Source organism: Rhea pennata, chromosome 2, assembly GCF_028389875.1.
Source record: "Rhea pennata isolate bPtePen1 chromosome 2, bPtePen1.pri, whole genome shotgun sequence".
NCBI classification, from domain to species: Eukaryota; Metazoa; Chordata; class Aves; order Rheiformes; family Rheidae; genus Rhea; species Rhea pennata.
Genome location: NC_084664.1, coordinates 109,974,157 through 110,000,214, shown reverse-complemented (window position 1 = coordinate 110,000,214; position 26,058 = coordinate 109,974,157). Strand labels below are relative to the sequence as shown.

Here is a 26,058-nt window from a genome sequence, read left to right as displayed (position 1 = left end):
TAATAGACAAAGTTTCATGCATACAGAACAGTCCATGATCAGTAGAGCTCTTATTGGCCCTAACTTCAGGAAGCACTGTTTTAATGGATTAAATATTTAATTTAAGTCTTCTCTAAAAAAACAAAACAAAACAAAACAAACCTCCCATACCTCTTCTTTAATCAGCATTTCCAATTAATATGGGTACTATTTCTTCATCTGCTTTGGTGAATCAATTTTAGTTCAGATTAGACTAGTGATAAACTCGGGACAGTTTTAAATACAAATTAATTTTTACTTATATTTTAATTTATTATTTGGCTGTTTTTAATGACTGCAATATATTTTGGAAAATATGAGCAATATCCATGTATAAAATTACTCACTACGTATCACTAAGAACTGCTGCTCTGACATAGCAGCAGCAAGTTCAAGGGAGGTAAAGCAGTCTAAGAACGCTTATAAAAGAAAGCATCTCCGAAAAAGGAAGAAAAGGAGGACTGGAAACAACTATAAGCCAACAGTGAAAGGCACAAAGCTGCCTCCTTACCACCTGACGACAAGAAAAACACTGCTATTTCTAGTAGTTGTTTTTAAAGCAGCAATGCTGCATTATGATAGTGATGTTACTCCCTTATGACTAACTGGATACTGCATCAAAAGGCCACCAGAGCTCGTGAGGCTGACTCACTGAGCTCCAGACATGCCTGTGGGGGCTCGTGTCTGCTCACACACAGCAGCACAGCCTGAATTCTCATACCTGTGAGAATCCCAAGCGCTGCCACAACATCTCAAGTGAGCAGAGGAGATTAGAGACCTCTCCTCACACTCCCACCAGAATACCACCTCCAAAAATGCACCCAAATAAATCAACCTCCCCCACACACACTTGCTTACAACCTGAGCACCACACACTTCCAGCTTCCTCCAAGACACCGGTCAAACTTTCATTCATAGTGTGAATAACTAACATCAACAGAAAACCGCACCTAAAAAACAGAGCAGCCCAACACCCAGTATACTAAAATGACATTGTGAAAGTTCACAGATCATTCATAGTCACTTTTTCAAGCTAAAGAAAACATCCGGCATACCTGCATGTCAGATGCCAGCGTCTCATAGGTGTCCTTCAAACAGTGCCAATTCTGTCTGCCTAATGTAAGTGCCACACCTGGCAGGCTGTAGGCACAGTGTTTGGCAATCTCAGTATCAACTGTTTGTGCGCGAGATGGATCGGTCATTGATAAATACTGATCTAACAAGGCTTGAGGTACAACATCCTGTAGCAAGGAAAAGGACAGAGTTTATACTATTGTCAATAAATCTTAAGAGATCATTAAAATTTCAGTGCATGCAGTCAGAACAACATTTTCCCCCCATAACTATAGAATATTATTAAACTAAAATCTCTTGATAAAAATGCAGAAGTTTTATAATTCATAAAAACTCCACTAGTAAAAGAAATGACATTTGGGAGTTAACTGAAAATATACAGACTGACGTAACAGATGAGTGGATGGATCACTGTCTCTTAAGCAGACCAAGAAGATAAAATGAGTATGACCGCAAACGATGAGACGTGCTCAAAAATCATTTAACTATTCTTTCCAAAATTTTGTCTTTTGGAGGAGAGGAGAGAAGAAAGTCAAATTAAAATGCCTTGGGGAAGGAGGTCAGGGGAAGAGGCAGCAGGGTATATAATGTGTTCAATACTGCTTCCAAACTCCCTAAATAGTCAGGGAGGAATAGGGAGGAAAAGGCTTCTCCAGAGAAAAAGAGATCTAGTGAAGACCAATCCTCCTCCCCACTTAAAAATTAAAACATCTAAAATAAAGTGATGTGAATACATCTGTCTGTTTGCCTCAACTGTTGTCAGTTTATCTCAAGCACTAACTCTCCCCAGTGGGTGCACAAGAATATTTCCCTAACACAGAGCTGCTGAATAGCACAGCTCACATGCATAGCAAGAGGGGCTGAGGTTCCCACTAGTGGCATTAGGGTGGTTCAGCCGGCATAGTTCAGTATGAACTAAGCAACAACAAAAGAAACTGTATTTTTTTTTTAAATAAGTTGAATTTAATCAAACACACTTACACATCTTTTCTATAAAATTGGCATGGCAGTTCCACTCAAAATATTTAAAAAAATATCCCATTTCCTCAGTAATCCTAATTTCAATTACAGGACAGTTTCCATAGAGAATTAAACTCAATAAAATCAGAGTCAGGAAGTCTAGCATAGTTGCTCTCATATTAAAAAAAAAAAATGCTGTCATCTCTTATACGCAATTAAAACAAAAGCAAGTGCTGAATTAAGCCATTCTCTTTAGAAAACCTGCAGAAAGTATTTTAAAGAGGAATGTGTAAGAGGTTTTCCATATTGTATAGAAAATACACTGCATCAAAAATGATCGGATGAAATGCATTTAAAATTTCCCATATATATATATAAAAAAATCCTGCTTATCTGATCTATGTTTAAAAAAAAAAAAATAGCAAAAGTCACAGTCATTTACCTGTACTTTGGACTTTCTTTCTTCTTCAGGACTGAAACTACTATTGGTGCTCAAATCTGAATCATTATGAATATAATGAAGAGTTGAATCCATATTCTACTCAAGGGAAAAAAAAAAAAAAAAAAAAAAAAAAAAAAAAAAAAGGAAAAAAGGTCACATAAGATGTCCTCAAAGATTAAATACAAGACAAACATCAAAATCACAAAGTCTTGCCCTCACCTCAGGATCTTTTTTCTTAGATTAAAAGAATACATGTTTTAATATCAAATACATTTTTGCTATAGCTCCAAATCAAAAGGTCTGTTAGATAAATCTTTCCATTTAAATTTAAAACAAAGTCTCCCCTTAGTCTGTGCAATTTTGGTTCTTATGATGATTTTCATTCCACAGGAAATGAGCACCTTGGAGACTACATTAAGGAAAATGCAACTAATACATCAGTCATATTGCTTCTTCCCTGAAAGGAAAATGAAAAAACATTTGTAGTGGATTTAGTTGAATTTGTTCCTCTGGATTTGTGCTAGAAAAGAGCGAAACAAAGCAATTCTTGCACTTAAGAGTTGAAACGGATGAGACTTAGGCTGTTGCTCCTCTCCTAAAGCTGATTATTCCATCATCTCCTTTGCAGATGAGCTTCATCTGAGGCTATACCTCTTGACATCACTCCTTGCCTCTCAACAATTTTTTTCTATTTTAGCAATCATTCAAGCATCCGCGGTACACATCTGAGCCCCAAAGACAAAGATCAAGAACTGGAGGCAGTTTCAGACTCTACGGAGCAGCAGCTGTTTAATACGTTATGATACACTATGTTGCTGAGGGGATGCAAAGTTACTTCCTGTACCAGTGGAGTTTCCCAGATACAATCGTCTTTAAATAATCAGCTGTGAATTTCAAAAAGTACATGATGAATATTTGAGAAGTAGATCAGATCACTATCTGGCAGAACAGGACGAGGCCTTTGCCAGAGATGATCCAACACATCTATCCACAAATAGCTTGCAGGGTCAACATGAATTCCAAAAACAAGCCTACTCTTGACCATGAAGATCAGTTTGACAACGACAGTTTTCAAGCAAATAAACCCAGGAAATTCTAGAAAAAGGCCTCCAGGATCCCCTCTGTCTTGCTTGGTTTAACTTCAGACAGTTACTTTCTCCTTGTCCATTAACTGCTTTAATCCAAGTACTAGATTGTAATTTTAGTTGCTAAGGTATAGTTACATGTGATAAAGAACAGGTAGAGCTGTGAGTCAAATGCATGTGTATGGCAGGCACTGCAGCCTGAGTCACCTGCCTGCCTTATCTAAGTGCAGCAAGGTGGTGTCAAGAGCCAGACCGAGAATAGATCCTCATGTGACTGTAACTGAACGTGTCCAGAAGCATACAACTCAATCTATAAAACCTCCAGAGGCTTTGAAAACATCTCTGCAGGATTTTGGTTTGCCAGTCACCTCTGTCATTTTATCTACTCAGTCTTTTTCAGAAACCTACAAAATAGCTTCAGCATTCTCAGAGAGTCACCAGGTTCAACCTCTTTCAGATCAAGAAATCATGAGGCAGCTAACACAAAACCACCATGGCACTTTCAGTGAGTTGCCCAGCTGTAACGGACTAGAGGTTAGTGATCCATTCTGCTACAGAAGAAAGGAAGACTCCACCTCTCACACTCTCTGCTACCCTAGCTCTAAAAGAGTAGCAGCTAAAAGTTAAAAATAGTACTTTATTGACTTGAAGCAAGCTGAACAATTAAACACACAAAAGGCGACACAGATGGTAGCATTTTTACCTAGCTACTTTTGAAGTCAAAAATGTCCTCCAAAAGGAAAAGCTGCAGTAAAAAGAAACTGCCACATCAGTCAGTGTTTAAGTCATGCAGTATTTGTACACCTGCAGATAAAGTTCAATCTGTATCTCTTCTATATAACATGCACACACCAAACTGAGCATTACAGAGAACCAGGTGAGCCATAGAGTTTAGTCTCAAAATTTTTTGTGTACTGGTGAAAAAACGATTCTGATATGCAAAATCTGTACCATAATCTATTAATCTTTTACAAGGTTTCCTTTAGCTGCAGTGCATCAGAGCTCTGTGGCTGTGCTCCACAAAGACCCCTGCTCTGTGAACTGGAGCGCACACACAGTCCAGGAGCATTAGAACAAGTGGCACTGGTACGAGCCAGAGGAGGTGACCAAAACCCAAAAGAGAAGAAGCCAGCCTCAGGGGTCCATATATGATAGTCTCCGGATGGCTTCCACTCTCATGTAAGTACTTCTTCTGAACAGATGGGCAGATGGGCTGATTTTAGTTCAGTGTCCTTTCCCTTTCTTTTCCTTCCCTTCTCCCTCTACCTCCAACCAAAAAAAAAAAAAAAAAAATCCCTTGCCAGTCCCCATTCTATGACAGAAACTCCCATTCTTCAATTTTTTTGTTGTTCAAATGTTGTAGAGAGCCTACCACCTGAAGAAAAACCAAGATATGTGTCCTTGTGGAGAATAAAAAAGAACAACAACAAAAACAACTGTTACTTTCATCCTCAACAAACAAGCTTCATCTACGTACCAGAACCATATCTGTTCAATTTATTCCATCACGTATTTTCATTTACATACAGAATGCTCTCTTTAACAAGTAGTACCAGCTCCTTCAGGAGCCTATACAGTTGCAGAAGAACAAGCAAAATTTTATTTTGCTTTGTGATATGTGAGCAGAATAGTGCTGCTTTCAAATATAAAATAGCGTGATTTTTCTAAAGCATCCAGTAACCATATCAACTCTTTGCTACACTGAGAATTAAAAAACACCTGTGAAAATCATAGCAGTCTTTTCTGCTAGGGGCAGCAGTCTACATGCTCAACAAATCACAGCTTGGTTTCCAAATTCTAGGTCACCTCACTTGTAAAATGAGGACTTGATTCAGTGCCAGTAATAATCTGCCAGTTTGTTAAGAGTACTTCTTTAAAGTGTAAAATCTACATATGCAAAGAAAGACTGTAAACCACAAACAGCATCTTTAGGTTTCTGTTAGCATCATATTATGTAAAGAAATCAAATGCAGGAATACAATCCTTTAAACACTACCCTGCTCACCTTCCAAAAATTAGAAAGAGGACAGAGAATTCACACTATCATTTAAAGGTTAGAATTAGCAAGCTGTGATGACTGATGCTGTGTTAAAGAAACATAACAAGCACTGTATCTAGGTGCTGTTTGGATTTTGGCAGGGGGAAGGGAGGAAAGGAGAGAAGGTTGCCTCCGTTTTTTTTTTTTTTTTTTTTTTTTTTTTTTTTTTGAGGCAGCAGATTGTTTCTTTATAAATGCATTTATAATATTAAATTATGACTGTGTATAAACAGCAGCATCCAAGTAAACATGTCACATTTCACCACCACCAAACGCTTCTGGGCTATAAGGTGGTTGAACAGCTTAGGTGAAACAAAAAATGACTGAGGATCAGTCATTTTTAAGAGGACTGAAAAAGCCTCCACAGGACGAATGCAACTCCTAGACTTCTCAAAGACACTTGTCCTTACCAAGCTTTCATCTCAAAATACAGTCTGTCTCTCTCTTTCTCTATATAAGCAACATTGTTCAGTATATTACTTTTCATGATTTTGCAGAGTATAAGTAGAAAGCAGTAATTCCCAAATTTAACTACACCTTTTAATACCACCAAAGCTTATGGCACTACATGCAGTGAATAGAGTGGTTTTCACCTAATACACAGCAAAGAACAGAAAATAAGACCATCAAATGCCAGACATGGGGGAGGGGGGGGAGCGCTGAAGGAATAGGTGCAAACTTAAAAACCTTATTGAGTGCTAGAATCCACCTTCCCTTTCCATAGTCTGCACAACAGCCTAGGTCATAGGTCCTGAACTCCCCCTATGCAGGCCAGTAAGCTACTGCAAAACCCTTTTACTGGGAACAAAGCACCCCTTTCTCCAGAGGAGGGGAGGGGGAAAAAAAGGGGGGGGGAGGGTATTGGGGTGAGGGGAGTGGGTTGGGGATAAAGAGATTTGTTTGCTTGTTATCAATAGAGCTCTGTTTTAAAGTATGGCAATTTCACAGCAGTAAACTGTAGCAGCATTAAAATGTCTTAAAATGTGATAGTCACAACACAGGGTTCAACAGAAAATTTCAAGAATTTGCATGGACAAACACAGAACTGGCAAAACTAAAAATTCCCAATACAACTCATTTTAGTAGTCAATGCTTCAAGACCTGCCAACAAAATCAAACGTCATGCTAGCCCAAAGTAGGAAGCATCTGGTTGCAATTATTGCACTAACACACAATACAGCTCTATTACTGGAGTCCTGAAAATTGACATGAAAAAACAGAAATCCAGCACAAAACTTTTCTTACCTCAACAGTGTCACCAATTAAAGGCACAATATCACCCAGGATAGGTTTAAAATTCTGTTGGTCTTTGATACTTAGTTCACTCTGTGAGTCTGTTCCCTTACCAATGCTGACTATTGTCTCTTCTTGAGGATCCAAATTGGATGCTCTGAGTGCAGCAGACAACACCTCCACTTGTGCTGCGTGTAAAAGAGAAAAATACAAGAGGCTGAACTGCAATAAACCTTTCGCCAGGCCACAAATCAACTTTCAGAAATCCACTAATCAGTTGAGGAACTGAAGAACTGAGTGATAGCAAATTCAGCAGTACTGATTTTTAGTAAATCCCACAGCAGGGACAACTAGAACAAAAGGAAGGCCAACTCATGTTCTCCTTTTTTCTTAGGTACTCAACATCACCACAGTTCAGTGAAATATTTTGCTTGAAGCAGGAAACCCAGAAGTAAAAGATTACTTTTGTGGCAAGATCAGTTCTTTATGAATCTGGATATATATTAATGGTGCAAAGAGTCTTTGGAACCGAACACATGAACACTAACTTACTGATGGGGTCATTTGCAGGAGCTGGGGGAAGAATGTGAAGGGAAAAGTAAAAGTAAAGGTTGAGAACAGGTTTATTCATACAGAAAGCAGCTGGAAATTTCAGTTCTTGAAGGATGCATCTATGTATCTACTTCTCTTTATGGTCATTACACTGTTTCACATGAACTCTAAAGCAAGACTTATGTGGGAAGATCCTAGACCTAAATATCTCTTTTCTATTCAGGATACTTTATACTCCTTGCATCCTCCACATGAATAATGAAGCCTGCACTATTTGATCTCTTCTTACTCATCAAAAGCTCTGCCTGCCATCCACTCTCTTGAAAGAGGTCCAACAGTTTTGAGACTTCTCTGCTTTCCATCCCTCTGCTTCCTGCTAATAAAAATAAATAAAATAAAATAAAAAAGTGTGTTGAGCGACATTCCTTGGGCATAGCCTGACCTAAGCATATCACGTATCAGAAGCAATCTTAGCCACAAGCAGAAAAGAATTCAGTGTAGACTGATTTCATAGAATCATAGAATGGGTAAGGTTGGAAGGGACCTCTGGAGATCATCTAGTCCAACCTCCTTGCTCAGCAGGGTCGCCTAGAGCAGGTTAGACAGGGTTGTATCCAGGCGGGCCTTGAAGATCTCCAGAGAAGCAGACTCCACAACCTCTCTGGGCAACCTGGTCCAGGGCTCCGTCACTCTCACAGGGAAGAAATTCCCCCTCACCCTCAGGCAGAACTTCCTGTGCTTCAGTTTCTGCCCATTGCCTCTTGTCCTGTCACACGAGACAGCTGAAAAGAGTTTGTCCCTGTCCCCTTGACACCCTCCCTTCAGGTACTTGTACACATTGATAAGATCCCCCCTCAGAATTCTATTCTCCAGGCTGAACAGACCCAGCTATTGCAGCCCTTCCTCACAGCGCAGATGCTCCAGCCCTCTGATCATCTTTGTAGCCCTACGCTGGACTCTCTGCAGTAGCTCCATGTCTCTCTTGTCCTGGGGAGCCCAGAACTGGACACAGTACTCGAGATGAGGCCTCCCCAGGGTTGAGTAGAGGGGCAAGATCACCTCCCTCAGCCTGCTGGCAGCACTGTTCCTAATGCACGCCAGGATACCACTGGCTTTCTTGGCAGTGCACACTGGGCACAAGGGCACATTGCTGGCTCATGGTTTACCTTGCCTCTCTCCTTCTCCACTTCTTTCCAAGAACATAAGGAGAAGAAATGTTCTAATTCACACAATTTACCTAGAAGCTCTGCTCCTCCTAGACAAATGGCCTTTCCAAGGTTTATTAAATGTGAAATCGTAAAATCAACAACAAACCATGTATTTGCATTTTTAATCTCACTTTCACATTCCATAACAGGGTATGGCAATGTCACCCTCTAGCCTTTCCGATGGAGATGATAAAAAAAATTAGATTTTAAAAAGTCAGGGTGAGGTTGCCCAAAGTTGGGCAAATCCGCAGACAGAAGAAACACGCAATACATCCATTACAAAAAACAAAATTATAACTCAGCACAATTTTAGCTATCAAACAATCGTAAAACACAGTGCAGGTAAACGGGTCTCTGGATGGGGTCTGATGAGCAGAAGTGAAGATAAACGTTTTCAGTACGCAAGGCTAGCTCCATAATCATGTAAATTTCTAATAAAATACCTGAAAGATTCTCCTGCTGTAAAATTACCGTAATTAACCTAAACAGGAGAAATTTACAGTAAGTTAGTAACTTCAAAACAAAACCAGTATCATAATAGTACTTCTACCACAAAATGAATCATTACATTAGAAAATATAATTTAGTTTGAACTTATATCCATAAATCACACTACAGTAGTGATTAAAATTTTAGGAATATTACAGTACAGATTGTAAGATTAACAAAAGCTTGCTAAAACTTCACTATTTGAGTTTTATTTTACTGAGAAGTAGTCTTTGAAATTTCAGGTACAATACATTAATAAAATAAAAATCAGTAAATTTTTGAAAAATTGAAAAGTAAAAAAAACCCAAAGAACATGCAAAATAGATGGTCAGATAGTCATCTCAGACCACCTACTAGGGCCAGAAATGGCAACATAGATTACTAGTTTATTTTTAAGAAATTAAACAAGAAATTTAAACTGAACTATATCCTACTGCACATCAAGGAGGTGTTTCATAAAAGACAACTTCATGAAAATACACTCCTTTCATTTTCAGTTAAAAGTTAAGAAAAAGTCTTACTCTGATTTAAAAATGCGTATTGGTTCAAAATAGGATATGTATTTCCTGATACATCCCTACAGAGCTCTGAATTCTAACAACACTGAAGATATCTACAGTAGTAAGTGGGAATTTTCACTACATGTTGCCCAAGGCATGTCCCACTGGTAGCATGCACACAGACTTGCTTAGGGGCTGTTCTGTCCAAACAAGAAAAAGCCCATGGGTATCCCAATTCCCTCCGTGTGCCTTAGAGGAGATACGACACAAACATATATCTCCTCAGTTTCTCGTCAACTCTATAATCCCAGAACATGGGGATGAAGAACAGGAGAGGTCAAATCCCCAAGGATATCATTTACTTCAAGTGCTCCTCTATACGTCCTGTCACTAAGGGTTACTCCAGTGTAGTCATTCACCAAAAGATGAATGGATCTGATGTTCTTAGGTACCTTAAAGTCCTAGTCAAAATGCCAAATACACTATGCAGTCACTATGCAAGTGTGCATGTGCTCACATGTAGCTTTGGGTGGCTGCCTAGAAGACACTAAAACTCGAGATAGCGTCATCATGAGTGGTTATCACCACCCCAGGCCCAGGTGCTGAAGTGCATCCCCTCATGATCCCATCATACACAGACAGAGCCCAAGATCCGCATTGACACCCTTGTGACCAAAGTTGCTCCATCTTCCCTCCATCTTCCAGATATTCTCCCTACAGCCATAAAACAGGTAATGTTTTCAAAAAGTACTTCAAAAATTCAAGCAAAAAGGCAAGGCTCTCCTTTCACCCAGGATACACACAGCCTTAGAGCTCTTGCGAAGGAAGGTTTTCAGGATGAAGACTAGAAGGGGATTTGCTGGTACAATAAGGTTAATGTTTACTAGATTTTAAACCACATTAACTCTTTTTCCCCCCCTTTGAATTCTGCTTCAGGTGAGAAGTATTCTTCAGCAAGGAATTATTTACCCTTCTGCCCACTATACTTGCATCCTAAAATAAAAGGCATAACTTTTAAATTAAAAAAAAAAAAAAAAACAAAAAAAACAAAAAAAACAAAAAAAAACACCACTTTTCCTGTCCTTACTAAATATCCTGATTTTTCTCAGAGAGAAAAAAGAATACTTTCAGGCTGAATTAACTGGTACAGTGATGCAAGCATTTACAGAAGTATAACCTGAAACATCCAACCAACAGAGGTTCTGTATTTTAATGTCTTCTTTTGCCCTTCCTCCTTACCTACTATTTCATTAACAATGTATTTTAGATTGTTACTGCAGGCAGAGCTAGTAGCCTAACATACATAGCTACCCTTTTTCGTTTTGCTTTTTTTTTAATAAAATAAGGAAATAGAGTCAATCTTCAATTTAATTTTTTGGATCTCTGGCAAACCACACATTTGGGCTGCTTTTTCCATATTAGGTCTCCACTTGGCAAAGCAGCCTGCAACTGGCATAAGCAACAGCCTAACAAACCTGCAAGTTACCCTCTCCTTCTGCCCTCAAATAATAAGAAAAGCTGACGCTCCATGAATTAAGACTCCCTATGCAGAACATAAGGAGATAAAGGATGTTGAAACAAATGTTCTTAGAAACGCAAATAAAGAAAGAAATAGCTAGGAAAAGAAAAGCAACCACTGAAGTAAGTGGAGAGAGCAGTCACTTCAGAGAGTTAGAAAAAAATTAAAAGGTAACCAGAATAAAGAAACTGTGACAATTTTAAAAGAGCTGGCACTTCAGAGAAATGTACCAGTTTCCGTCTCCTACTTTGACACCCTCAAGATGTCTGGTCAATGGACTGGAAAGGTCCTATTAAGATGGATTATATACCACTGCTTACCTTTGCATAGCTTGTATAGCTCTGCCACCCAATAGAGCCTGCCTGCCTGCTAGAAAACAGGCTCTCTTATCTTTGTTGCCCATTACTCAGATTTATCACTTTGACAACAAGCTAATTCTGGAAATAAGGCCTCAGGTTAAAGATTTTAGGGAGTAAGACTCGGTTAAAGCAAGTCACCCTTTTCTGAGAATGAGATAATGGAAAGAATATGTTCTGTGATAGTCTGCTCGCCACTGTTGAAAAACTGTATTTACTAGAGACCTCCTCAGACTCCATGCCTTGGACCAGGAATTTTCAATTCAAAAGAGAGACTAGTCTGATGATAGGGAGGTGCACTGCAGAAAGATAGCAAACAGAGTCAAATTACAAATGTTCCAAATTACAAATGTACCAAAAAAAAAAAAAAAAAAAAAAAGAAAACAAAAAAACAACAACAAAAAGCCCTCAAACAAGTTCTATATGTGTAAATAGTAACCCATGCTGAACAGTCAGACATCTGGAAGACTTGGGTATGCACTGAATAGACTGTACTCTGGGCTGCACAAGCTGAAAATTACTTCCCTGTCAGCTGCTCCTCCCCATTGTCATGGTCTGCTGAGCATCCCATACTCCCAGCTATTTGTTTACACTATCTTATCTCTATCTGTATCTTTCTCTATACATCTATATCTTCTATCTGTATCTACATACCCTAGCTATCAGTTCTTAATAAATCCACCACAAAAGATGCAAGCAGGTAAGGAAAGAAGCAACTCAGCACAGAGAAAAAAAAAAAAAAAAAAAAAAAGAAAGAAAGAAAGGTGAGATGAGACTTATGAACTAGAGGAACAGCAGAATCCAGACAGGAAGGAAAATTAAAACAGAAAAGTAAGCAGGAGCAGAAGCACATATGGAGGAAGGGATAAGAGTGCACAGACACAGTGGTTGTCATGCTACCAGCTGAACTCCAGTATCAAACCTTCCCCTTCCTCTGCTGTCAGGAACTGGCTGTGAAACAAGCCAACAAAACAGAAATCATCAACCTCTGCCGATCGTTCCTCAAAGGACAACAGCTTATTAGCATCACCAGCTATTCTAGAGTTCAGTAATAAAAAATTCAGTCTTAAGATCCTTCAAAAGCCCTGCCAATGACTCAGACCAACCTGGTTTCAAACAATAGAATTTCATTTTTTGTCTTTAATTAAGAAAGTATTTTCCAAAACAAAGCACATTAAGAGATGGATGCTGAAGTTGCAAAATCAAGTTTTGAGAAGCTAAAAGAAGCAAGAATTAAGCTGATCTGAACAACTTAACATCATGCACCTGTCAATAAGGTTATGTGCTACAGCCTCTTTCCCAAACTCCCCCTTTGCTAATTCATCCCTACTTCATTTTGTGATCAACTCTAGGATGTTTGTGCCATTTCCTACGGAAACAGAAGACCTGTAGCTACAGAAGCTCCGCAGCAGGGTGGGCCTCTGCTCGCCTGCTGCAGAAAACACCATACCATCTGTCCTTGTCCCATGGCTAGGAAAAGCCACAGTGGAGGCAGGGCACAGCACAGAAACAGGAATCCAGAAGGAGATAGCAAACCAAAGAAAGTAAGTACAGAAAAAAGGCCAGAGGATGTTGGGTTTTTATTTTTAAAAAAGGGGGTGGGGGGAGGGCAGGAAGGCAGAAACAAAACAGAATTCCTAGCTCACTTTTACTTCACTCCCAAGAAGCAGCCAGTCCACAGTACAAGGCTTGCCAAGCAGAGGCTAGTCTTGGGGGGGGAAGGGGGGAGGACGGGACCCCCCCAACATCATTTATTAAGCAACTCATTACAAGCAGTCAACAACACAGTAGCTTTCTCATTGGGTATCCCATATAAGAGGCTTGGAACCAGGGCTGTTTGGCAAACACTTGCAAGACCAAGTAAGCTGGAGATGAAGCAAGATGTGAAATTAAGAATTTTTATAAAGTTGCTACATACACTGAAAAGAACGAATTAGATTTTGTACTGAGTATTTGTATCATCAGTTTGCAAAGACAGTTTTAAATGATAAAGCCGGAAGCATAGTTTCTGGTACCACCATAAGCAGCACAAGAGAGCTAGACGTTCCAGGTCACCCACAGAAGGGGCTGACCTCCTGCTTGTCAACAGGTATGGAGTGCAAAGTTCAATATTTAGGCATTAAGTGAGCTACTTACAAAATGAAGTCTGGATAGCCGCCACTTGTGTGTATGCTTCAGTATTTTGGGCAAGCACGCAAAATTAATGCATTCATTCTATCAGTTCTGATCTCTCTTTCCTTAAGCCTCAATACACTTTATATAAAATGAAAATAGTAAACTACCAAATCAAAACAGGCATGTTGCAAATTCCCTGCATCTGAAGTATTTAAACAGAATAACAAAAGCACAGCCAAAACCGAAACAAGTAGACATTCAGTACAGCGTTAAGGTGCATGTCATATAAGGCTTCAGTATGCAGTCTTAACAAAGTCAAAGGCTTTGAAGGGAAAACAAAGATGATTGAGTAATTAAGAAACCTCCCCAACAAAAACCAAAAACGAAAAAACCCAACACGAAATAAATGGCACTAGTAAACCTTTCCTAACTCGTAGGCAGTTGGAACTCATGTTGACAAGCTAGTAACAGTTTTCTTGAACTGAAATGCACGCGTTAGTCAAGAATAGCACAGAGAACCTCTTTACACCCAAAGAGCAGCAAAATAACCACTCTGAAACAAAACACTGACACACACACACACACACACATCATAGAATCACATGACAGAAACAACCACATAACACAGGACAGGTCTGGATATACAAATACTAATCTACATAAATCTTCAAAAAAAAACAAAAAATGTTTAAGATATGTTTTGTAACTGGACAGAGCAAGGTCTATACAAAAAGCTGAAGAGCAATATCAGTTTTAACAGTGTGCTTCAGAGATGGGTTATTTCAATATTGAGATCACTAGCAAGGCTGACATTTTTTTCCCTTATCTCTTTCCTTTGGGGGAAAGAGTGCTCGCACAGCACTCAAAGAAAAAAAAAATTACCTGCTGATTTTACACTGGATTAACTTGGAGGCTGCCCAATATGGGCTTAAAAGATGTTTTCAGCATATCACCCAACTAGCAGAACAGAGAAAAGTTCAAAGCAGCATCACTTTATTCTGAAATGCCAGTTTTCCACTCTCCACTCTCATTTTTCCTTCCTACCTTTTCTGATACAGAAGTTTGCTTTCCCCTATGAATTCTCCAGCTCCAAAATAACACAGCTCTCTCTCTTAGCAGTAATTCTGATTTTGTGTCTGTCACTTCAGCTTGATGTGCCTTAGGACTTACTTAGTGTGTGAGTGTGAAGAGAAACATATCTCCAGTAGGTGTATGTGAAACAGCTAAGTCATTTTAGCCAAGGAGACGTCTTTAAGGTATTCCTCCACCAGCTAGTCAGACTGAAGCCCTTCTCCACCCTTCAAGGGTTTTTAAAATGGAAGATTTGCATTCACTTCAAGAATTCAATTTGGATCAATTTTCAGTTTGACCCAAACTTACTCATGGTACACTTAAACAGAAAACATGAGACTGAAATAAAGACCTTCTAGAAAAATGGAGAAGACTAACTCATTAACAATAAAATGGATAATTCATAAAATGAAAAACACAATTTATCATGCTCTAATATTTAGAAATTCAAAAAAACGAAATTTGCATTCCCCTTTTGCATGTACACTAACAAAAAACTCAATTCCTAATTCACACCTTATACCACTGAACCACCTACTTGACTATACTATCAAAATAGGCAGCCAGAAGTTTACAAAGTATAGCCTGCACTAGCTGTATGTGCACCTAGTTTATGGAAGGAATCGTACTACCTTTAAACAGCTTTGCCAAAAATACAAGTCCCATTTTAGTTCATCATCATTTTTCCCCAGTTAAATCAAAGTAGATACAATCTCTTTGAGGACCAGGAGCAAGTACTTTCTCTGACTGCTGTTAAGAAAGCCAAAGGTTAAAGCCCAAAATGCTAAAGTAACATACATGCATCTCCAAATATTAGAAATACTTCAGTATCTTTACTGTACCTTTAACATCTGGATCATCTATATGAGGCTCCAAATTTTCTATCATTTCTTCCAATTCTTTCCTTGTTGCCATGGGAATGTTTGAGGACACTGGCATAGTGAGTTCCTGAATTTCTCTATTGAGTATTATCTCAGAAGTCTGCTGAAGCTCCAAATCAATATCTATTTGAGGAAGTGGAGTCCTCCAGAAATGAAAAGAGTTATACAATTCCTGCTCTGAAAGAGAGGTTTCTTGTGAACTCAGCCCAGCCTCCCGCAGTCCTGCCGTACAGTAGTAAGAACTTCGCTCGTTCTCATCAGCCATTTTCCCACAAGACTCTGAAGACAAAGTGCAATGAAAGGATGACTCAGTCTGGAAATTACTTTTCCTCTGGGAGTTGTTTGACACTACATTTTGATCTTCCATGGCATTTTCAAGTTCTGGTGCAAATTCATCATTACTGACATGTGAAGACAGATCTTCTGTCCTACTGTGCTCATCCTCTGTTGCAACTTCTTCTGTAATCCTGATCTGTTCACTGTTGAGTACCAAAGCAAACAGACTATTTAGAAGACAGACAAAAAATATACAAGTTGCAAACATAGATGCTCATGAAAAATTCATACTCATGCTGTATCAGTTTATTATTTATGGGACTGACTTACTTATTGACTTACAGCATAGCAAAACAAATGAGGTATCCTAAATTACTACATAGTCCTGTATTTTTAGTAGGTCACTGAAGATTCCAGTAGTCCTTTTAGTAGGACAAAAACTTCCAAGCTTTTTTTCCTTTTTTATTTACCGAGATACTGGATTTATATAGGAAAGTTGACTTTTTTTAATTTTTCTTCTATATGAACCACAGGTTAAGAAATATCTGCAAATTTAGCAAATTCCTTACCTATTTTCCTGTGCAGAACCATGATCCTCTGGGTTTTTACCATCTTCTTCTTTAAAATACTGGCCACTGCTGGATGGGTTAGCAAAAGTCGATATGAAAGGTCCCAGAGACTGAAAAGCAGCTTGACGGACCTAGCGGAAAGTCCCAGAAAAAACAAATCATATAAATATTGCTGTCCTGCAGGCCATGAATAACTGCTCTTAGGAGTTGAAAGCATCACGAGTCTATGAGGAAAGCAACAGCAGAGACCTCTGTCTGGGAATGGTCAACCAACTGTGTACATAAAGCACAGGTCACAATCAAAGAAATCATTTCTATTTCTGATCAATTCTGTTGGATTATGACTTGCACTACTTTCCAGGATCCAAGGGCTTAAATTCTCCTGTGCAGCTAGACCTTCTTTTGGCTCTCGGAAGTAGTCTCCTTGCTAATAAACTTAATGTTTGAAGAGCGGATTTGAGAGACAAGGAAATGAGGTGGTAGAGAGCCTAAAGATACATAAATAGATCACATCTAAATCTAACTCCCACTTGTTTTAAGGGTTTCTAGTAACGTTAAGTAACAGGTAGTTTTGCAGGTAAGAAAAGCCATCCCAGTGACTTTTCTTTTTTTTTTTTTTTAATCTGCAACAGCAAGAACGTGAGGAAATCCTTATGCACATTGACAAACCAATCATTCTGACGAGAATCTTGCATCAAGTGCATGAAACAAGTTATGTTATCCATACCTATGGAAAAGAGTTCTGTAAGTAGTACCACAGTAAAGTTCTTATGTTACAACAGCTGTTTAAGAAATAGAAAGCAATTCTTACCCATCGTGAAGGATCACTAATTAAATTAATAAAAAGCGTTGACAATTTTGTCCGTCGAACTTCCTGTGATGTTGCACAAGAAACTGCCATGAAGCATTCAGCACAAGCTTTTCGAACTCCCCACACATTATCAGAACAAAGCTGGAAAAACCTCGGCAGCTGTTCAGAACACAGTGAGTAAGTCTGCAAGTCTTAACAGGTAGTACTTGTTCCAAAGCAAATTCTTTTCTCACATTATTTCCTTCATCAAGTTATCTGCTGTCATAGTCACAGATATATTAGTTTAACATTTACAAGAAAAAGAACACATGTTCAACAGTGCCATTCTTTTAATTAGTTGTCCTCATATTATTTAGGGATAGAGACAAGAATGTGCACCTGTCTGAAGAACAGCCAGAAAATACCAACTTTCTTTCCTGATTTATATTAAAAAAAAAAAATCCAAAAATATCCCCAAACCCAGAAAACCTATAAAATGACAAATTCTCTTAACACCATTCTTTTAAAGAAGAAAACATTAGAAGGAACACAAAAATAAACAATATGAATGCATTAACATTATACCTATCAGAGGCCACTTGCAATTACAAGATTCCCACTGAAATGTAAGGGAAAAGCATCTTGAGAAAGAAGGAAAAATCTTTATTTTCTAATTAAAATTCTCATTGGTAGATCTACCGTTCTTGTTCACCACCTACTCCGTAATACAGGATCTGAGCTGCACAGAAAAATAGAGGAAAGAAAAACACCCCTTTTGGAGCACAAGAAACAGATTTTAATGGAGCAGTGGTTTTACTAGTAAAACAAGCATTTTGAACATTCTCGGTGCTTGGGTCTTTTGGAAGTATTGATAAGACTAAAATGGCGGACAGAACGCAGGTGAGGCAGTCAAGGGCAAGCAGGTCATCACATGGTTGCTCTCATTCGCAACAGTCGATATGGTAACATGCAAGCAATATAATGACTGTCATTACAGCCCTGTCTTCAGTTACTGATATTCAGCTGTTGCTACCTTCTGCAGTGAAGTTTTCTGGACTTTGTTTCTGATTATAAGAAGCATTTACATTGCAAAATTAGGTTTTATCTAAAGCCACTCAGCTTTTCTTTAATAGTCCAAGAGAAACAGAAAAACATACTTTCTGTTATAAAAAGAGACAACCAACATTTTTATTAACAGGTCAGCCAAATGTTATTATATTGCCATAAATAATCATCAAGTTTTTTTCAAGGTCTAACCACACCCTATACAAGGTTTTAATCCAAATCGCATCACTACGAAGAAGGTATTGATGTGAGAAAGATCAATTTACGTCCCTGATCAAGGAGCATAGAGGACGTGAATCTGGGATATGGCAAAGATAACACATTACCAAATGGCATGAATCACACCACAACTAGGGAAAAAATGCCACAAATGTTGTCAGAATCTAAGAGAGGCCTTGAGGGTCACACCAGGCCCATCTACAAAAGACTGTAGAGCCTCATGTTGAGGTTCTACCTGCATTTACACGCTCCCCATACAAGGTTGCCAATAACTCATAGTATGAACTCAGTCTCCTTTGGCAAGCTTGCCATTCGCATCACCATGGGGAGAAAACTTGAAGAAATCCCAGAGACTGTCCAGATTTCTGCTCCTCAGTCCTGTCATGTCTCCAAGCCTAGCAATATCCACCAGTTCCTTCAACACATTGAAGGAGTGGTGAGCACTGTTAAGAATCCTCTCTTCACTGCCTCATCTGGTTCCTTGTTTTTCTACTCTGGAGCCCATAACTCTTCCCTTTATTTCATTTATAATCATCCAGATTCACTTATTTTCTCTTTCTTTCACTTTAGTTCCCTTCTCCTCCTTCCCAGAGAGGTCTATGAAACTTTGTTATTGTCAGAAGATCTGACTTTAAAAGAAGAAATCAATGAACATCACCATTAAGAGATGCTATTTAAAGAGACCATCTGAGACTGGCCACTCCTATCAGCCTATTCCTGTCATACTCCTCCAGCATCCACAATCTTTCATTGTGTTACAAACATTAGAAGACACATTCCTGCTGTTCTGCTGTCCACTAAATTGCCAAGTATCATTCTGAACCTGCTGATACTCTCCACCTCCACAATCTTAAGTATTTTACTTGTTTTCATCCACTCTCCAGGATTGAGTACCTGCTAGCTCCAGTTTGTGTAGACTTGGTAAGTAAGTGTTATGCATTCACTTTAATCATCTTCAAGATTTTGTAAACCTCAATTATAACCTCACTTTAGCCTTCTTTCCAAATTGAAGAGTCCCAGCATTTTTGTCTTGCCTTAGAAGGGGACCATAGCCACTGGCTAATCATTCTAGCTGCCCTTCTCTGTACCTTGTCCAACTCTATTACTGACTTGCATTAAAAAAGAATCCTGTAAGAAACGTCTTACCAGCATTTCTTCAGTGGCTTGCTGCCCAACCACACTGCAGATATCTCCAAAATTGGCTGCACATACCTTGTAGAGAAAAAACAAGAAATAAACCACTAAGACCATAGTTTTACAAGAGCAAACACAGTCAAAGAAAAATATAAACAGCTTTTAAAGCCAAACAAAATAGTTCTTGGTGCTAACTCAGAATCAACCACTTCACTATTCCATCAGTTTCTATGATGAAGAAACTAAGAATTATTTTTCATGCTTAATCAGCCATTTTTTAATCATGAAAGAACCACTCCAACAACTAGGTGAAAGGAAAGGAGGATAAAACGCATTAAAAGTGCTGTCAAATGAAATAGCACAAATATTTAAAAAGTAATAAGCTGTGCAATAGCACAGCAAAACCACGACACACAACATCTAAATTCCATGATGGTGTATTACTTCATTTCATCTTAATGAATATCTTTAATTATAACAATACACAGTGCTATGAGCTCAGGCAGCTGATACTGTATCAGTTACAGGTAGTGCACATTTTCATGGATACCTACGCAATCAAAAGAACAAGCAGCTTCCTTTTTAAATGATAAAAACAGACTACAGAACAAAACTCAGCATCAAATATAAAATCTGTGGAAATGTGAGCTACAAAGAAACCCCACAGCTTTCACTTTACAGTTACCACAGATGACAACCAAGAAGAAAAAAATCATTTTAGATAAATGCAAGTTTTAACTTGATGACATTTCTTCCACAGATGATCTGAGCCAGATGGTGATAATTCATACCTTACGAACATGAAACATTCTGCAATCACAACACATCTCACAAAACCTAGGAAGAACAAGTCGTTCCGTGATGTCCTTTCCCACCATGGAGGCCATTTTGCACATTATCTAATGGCAAGACAGACATTAATTAGGAATGCCTACACAATAAAATGTCACGTCAGTTTTTACAGATGATTTTTATATTTACTTTTCATTCCAATAAAATTTTATTAAAAATTGTGAAAAATACCCCCCAAAATCCAGAGTTTTAAACTTGGTCACTTGTGTAAAAAGCATTTATTTCTTTTTATTCTCCCGCTGTCACAATGCAACACGGTTTGAGAGGATAACTGCCTTTCATTAAGAGAACTAAATCAGAATCCTAGTTAATAGAGATAACTGAGCTTTCAGAAATTACTCTTTCATATCTTTCCAAACAGACTTAGAAATATCCAACAAATAACCAAATACAACATTCTCTCATTATTCACTTAAGGAATTATTTCTTGACAATTAACAGAAAATTAACAACAATGAAAAAGGTTGAGTTACTTCCACAGCTTCTGTATGACTTATATTCATTTTACACTTATCACTTATCTATAATTCCCTAACATAAAATTACTGAAAAAGCATGTATCAAAAAAGTGATAGCTTTTAACTGCTCTTTCATAATGATTTTGACTAATATTTTTTGAAAAAGGAGTTGATCGAACAGAATTTTATAATACTCCCAGTCACACTGGTAGAACTATTTATTTTCCTATGATAATAAATTATCATTTTCTAACCTCTGAAAAACAATTAAGATTGGTAAAACAATTTGATTCTCTTATGTACTTTTACATCCAAAAGCTTCTTTCAGAAAGTATTACAAATTTGGTGCCAAGTGGAATAATGCCCAGTCTGCCTGTTGTTTACAAGCAGATTCACATTACCAAACTAAATTATTAGTAAGGTCCTAGCCTCCCCTCCCTCATGCCCAATTCATCCAGCCTAAAACCATCAACATAAACTGCAAAATTCAAGGGGAATATAAGGAAGCACATCACCTCTGGCATTTCTCTTTTATAAGCAAGAACTTTTTTAATTACCAAAGTTATATCTAAGGCAAACAGCTGAGTTAGTCAACTCAGCTGCTTAACTTAGCTGCTTAATACTTTTTCCAATATAGTATTAAAGAAAAAATAATCAATAAAAAGAACGGCTAGAAAGCAAAGACCAATAAAATTCAAGCTTTAAGGATTTTCCAGTGATGGAAATTTTCCATGCACGCAAGTTAAATCCCCACATAATAAACAAACAAGCAAAAAAAAACCCAAAAGCCAACAACAGTGGGTCCTTCATGGGTCAATAAAATTAATCTCTTGTGCTGTCTTGCCCAGGTGAGGGTTTCCCCCCCCCCCCCCATGCAAATACAAGGTATTTAATTCCAATCCAGCCTCGACTGAGTTTAAGAAGAAGTTATGGATTAGCTATGGAGAGCAATACAAATTTTCTTCTAACACCACACTGAGGTGGTTCTTGGAGACACCTAAACATCACTGCATGATGGAAAAAAAAAACAAAAAAAAAACTTTAGATTGTAATTTGGTATTGCTGTTACTTACAGCTACAGCTTCCGTCTTGACATCATCATTGCTGTCTGGAGCTGTCAGTTCTATCAGAACAGGACATACTTTGGTCTCCACATCGTATCTCTCTATGAGTTCTTGCTCCAGCAGAACTAGCAATGCTGCCTGGCTTGTTTTTCTTACCTATCAGAAAATGACAAAATTGGACTGAGGAGTTTAAGGAGACTTGTGGAGGGGGGACAGAAAGAAATACTGTCCTCGCATTTTGAAGTTGTACCTATACACTTCCACACACCTGCACTACTGGCATTGAGAGAGAGTATACATAAACTGTTTAAGTACTTTTTCAAACATTTCATATTCAAAACAAAAAACATCAGATTAAGAAACATGTGCATACTGTAAACTAATGCAATGCTATTATAAGAGTGTCCACCTACATACTTCCTAAAAGAAAAGACAGCAGTGCCTAGAAAAATCAGTCACAGAAAATCTAATGCAGTGCGTAAGGAAAAGCAACACAGCAAGTGGAGAATAACACATTTCTATGGAACATGAGTTTGACTAAAGAAACCCTCTTTTTCTGAGATTACTGAGTCTGACTGGTAAGAGGTAACTGGTATATGTTTTGAATATATTTTAACTTCTGAAGGACAATTTTGCTTAGTCCCATTTAACAAAAAATTACACAAAAAAAGAGGTAATCATTTTTAATTGACTTTGTATGTGGCTAACTAATACCTCTCAAAAAGTAATGCACAGAGGTAAGAATTATCTAGTGGGATTGTTTCTAGGGGGATTAGTCCTTAATGTTATACATTATATGTATACTTAGCACTGATAAACGCTACGTCATGTATCTGCTGATGATCTAGAAGAAATTCCCATAGTTACTGGTAGAAGTTAGCATCTGATTCAGATTGTTCTCTGTAACTCCACCAACTTCTATGTAACTTGAGAATGCAGGCTTATTTGAACTACATGAACTTAACACTGACAAATCTAGGTCACGCATCTTGGAAGAAAAAACCATTACATTAGACAAGGGAATAGACTGTATCCTGCAATGCAGAAATTTTGAAAAGACATTCTGAAATCACTATTTATAAGCAAACAAACCAAACGAGCTATGAAGTGTTAGCTGTGGTTAAGAGGATGAATCGAATTGGTGAATCTGTAAGCAATATATCAAGCAGAAGTATGTTTTTTATACTATACATGAATTAGCAAAACCACTACTACAAAAATATGCCTGGGTTTGATACCTGTTCTTAAAAACTGAAAACCTGGAAATACCTAAAATACGCACCCTTCAAGTAATGTACCACACAGAATTAATCTACTCTGTAATTGCTGAAATGACTTGTAGAAGCCTAGAAAAAGCTTTAGACAACCCAATTCAGACATGTAGAGACACAATCCATACAAAGCTCAGTGAAAACTGAGCTTTCAAAACAAAAGTTATCAGATTGATATACAAACAACTGGGTATGAAGGTAGGTAATGGCCTTAAAAAATGGAATTATACCAAGAAATGTCTTTTTTTGCAGCTACTTTCCCTTTTTACACGAAATGCAAAATATGTAAGCTTAAAAAAAAGAACCTGTTTGATTTTGTCCAGAAGGACTTAATACCAGATTAAAGCCCCCATATCAGAACAGACCACATTATTAAAAACACTCCAATATTTTTTTAACTAAGTTTAGAGTGCAATGTATTTCAAGTCATTCATAATCTTATTCACTCCAAAATACTAAACACTTGTATGATCCTAAATTATTTAAGTTGAAAAGCGCACACTAGATATTTTCAACTATCTATTTCTAAAAGACACTTACCTGGTTATTCTGGTCTGCGAGGTACCGTACTACAATGGGCAGTAAGTATTTGGAAAAAGCATATGGGATTGAAGGTCTATTTTCTTGACAAAACATAGCAATATGAGGCACCTGTTCCATCAGTTCTGCTCGCACCGTTGGCTCTGTCAGGGTCCAAAGAAAAAGAAAAGAAAAAAAAGCACTACAGATGTTAACATAAGTACACTGTCAGAATAAACTTTTTAGTCCTATGTATAAGAACCACGTTCTGAAGTTTTTACACTGGCATGTTTATCACGAGTTACTAGTTAGATTCCAGTTTGGTGAACACTACTTGTTTGTGGCACAAAGTACGGCAATTGACAAAAATAACCATCTGTTAACATCCGCTAAGAGTTAATATCATTAATTTTGAAAGAGAAACTACACATTATATTATTATCAGAAAAAAATACCACTAGTAGTAGTCTTTTCCAAAAAAATGTAGTCAGAGAATAAAAAAAATTACCAACTTCTAATTTTCTAATGATCAGTCTAATTTTCTGATAAGAGCTTGTAGCACCTCCTATTATAATAGGAAGTACTGGGCAACTTTAAAAACTCGTATTCTCGTATTTCACTTGCTTATAAAAAATGCCAAAATATCCATTAGAACACAAGTGGCATGAAGTTTTCTTAAGAGAAGAAAAAAAGATGAAAGTAGATGAGCTCTAAATTAACCAAAGCACACGAGTTCTCTAGATTAAATCTGGTAAACCAGCTATCTTCCTCTTATGCTCAATTCTGGTCCTCTTATATGACAAGGCCTAGCTTCTTCACTTTTAGAAAAATGGCTTTGAAACGTGACAGATGGGGGAGTCCTTTTGCATCAGGAAGGTGCTTCTTCCATCCGCATAAAAATCTGCCCAAAGGTGGCTAAGCTAGAAGGCCTGAAACACCCTCTGCTGTCACCTGCTCCATACCTGACGGAAGTTACAACAGCTACAAATTAAAGAGTACTTTCAGGCTGAGAAAGCCATAATCACTGCAGACAGACTATATACAGCCTCTCTTTCAGGAGCAACTCTCTTGAACATGCTGCAGATGAACCGTGATCAAAAAGACCGAGGAGGTGCTATTCCAATGCTATGAGTCTAAGCTGAATGCCTCCTGCTCCAGCCAGGAATGAAAAAAAAAACCCACTGTGCATACAAGATAGATGAACTTTTTATAAATCCCTTCCTAGTACCCAGGCAAAGCAACAGAGAAAAAGCATCCAATTCAAAGGCAGAAAGCATGGAGGCTAGAAAACAAGGTGCTGAAGCACAGCTATTAAGGGAGAGAGAGCATAACCAGGAATGAGCAGACTGGACAAGGAAAAAGAGAAGGCTGAGCAGTGAATGACAAGACCAGACCCAAACCTAAAGGTAAGGAAGATGGGAACTTGCTGCACCAGAAACTCTGAGGGTAGAAGCAAGCAAGTGATGGTAAAAGAGGGCGCAGGGACTACTTATCTTCTTATTCTGATCTTTCCATCAAATTAAAGCAAAAGTAGTAAAACGTTGCTGGGTGAAAAATGTGATCTGCTCCTTTGCCCTTGTATGAACCAGTGTAAAATGCTTAACCAAACTCTTCAGAGTCATTGCACAGTACCTATTTTATTGACATCCCAATCTCTAACCCTATGCCTTCACTGTTGAAGAAAGAATACTCACCACAGCAATCAGAAACAGGAGCTCTGTACTCAGCTTATCAAGTGCTATGTGTAAAGCCTCAAGTCCAAGCACTCAAAATAAGCAGATGGTTTTAATCCTGATACCTCCACATTGATGAAGTAATAGCAACACTCTCTTTTCTCAAATTGCCTAGATTTGCTGTGAAAAATCTATTAATACATTTAATATCCAGTAAGAAAACTATTTTATGTTGTTGATACTTGTTGCTATATCTTCAGAACAGAGTTTATCTATTATCTATCAGTTAAGGAGAGTGCCCACATCGCATGACAATACAGAAGAGCTGCTTGCATTAATTGAGCACGGTGCTTCCCGAGTTCCTAAGCACAAATGCGACAATGAAATTGAAGATTTGTAAAATTTATGCTCAAAAATGAATTAAGACAGTAGAGGCCTTTTAGTTCTTACATTTCCTAGCTTTTAAGGACATGGAAATTCTACAGTCCTGGTAAGATCCATTAAAAGCAAACAAACACTGTATGCATGACTGGTCATGTAATGCAATACCACATTTCATTACCACAAAAGCACTTGTACTGTTCGGGGGAATTACTGCTGCAACACAAGAATCTGAATTTTTAAGTT

The 26,058-nt window shown here is 38.0% G+C and overlaps 1 protein-coding gene across 1 annotated transcript in view; it reads right to left on the bottom strand.

The window, feature by feature from the left end:
- Window positions 1–26,058, bottom strand: part of PPP4R1 (protein phosphatase 4 regulatory subunit 1) — a 63,697-nt gene that overhangs the window by 8,679 nt on the left and 28,960 nt on the right. The window contains exons 5-14 of the mRNA XM_062570124.1: window positions 23,780–23,922; window positions 21,978–22,124; window positions 20,386–20,493; window positions 19,607–19,672; window positions 17,198–17,356; window positions 16,387–16,517; window positions 15,503–16,020; window positions 6,863–7,038; window positions 2,495–2,590; window positions 1,074–1,259 (exon numbers count right to left, since the gene is read on the bottom strand). Coding sequence (XP_062426108.1) covers window positions 1,074–1,259; window positions 2,495–2,590; window positions 6,863–7,038; window positions 15,503–16,020; window positions 16,387–16,517; window positions 17,198–17,356; window positions 19,607–19,672; window positions 20,386–20,493; window positions 21,978–22,124; window positions 23,780–23,922 — 1,730 coding nt within the window. The remainder of the gene's footprint in view (window positions 1–1,073; window positions 1,260–2,494; window positions 2,591–6,862; window positions 7,039–15,502; window positions 16,021–16,386; window positions 16,518–17,197; window positions 17,357–19,606; window positions 19,673–20,385; window positions 20,494–21,977; window positions 22,125–23,779; window positions 23,923–26,058) is intronic.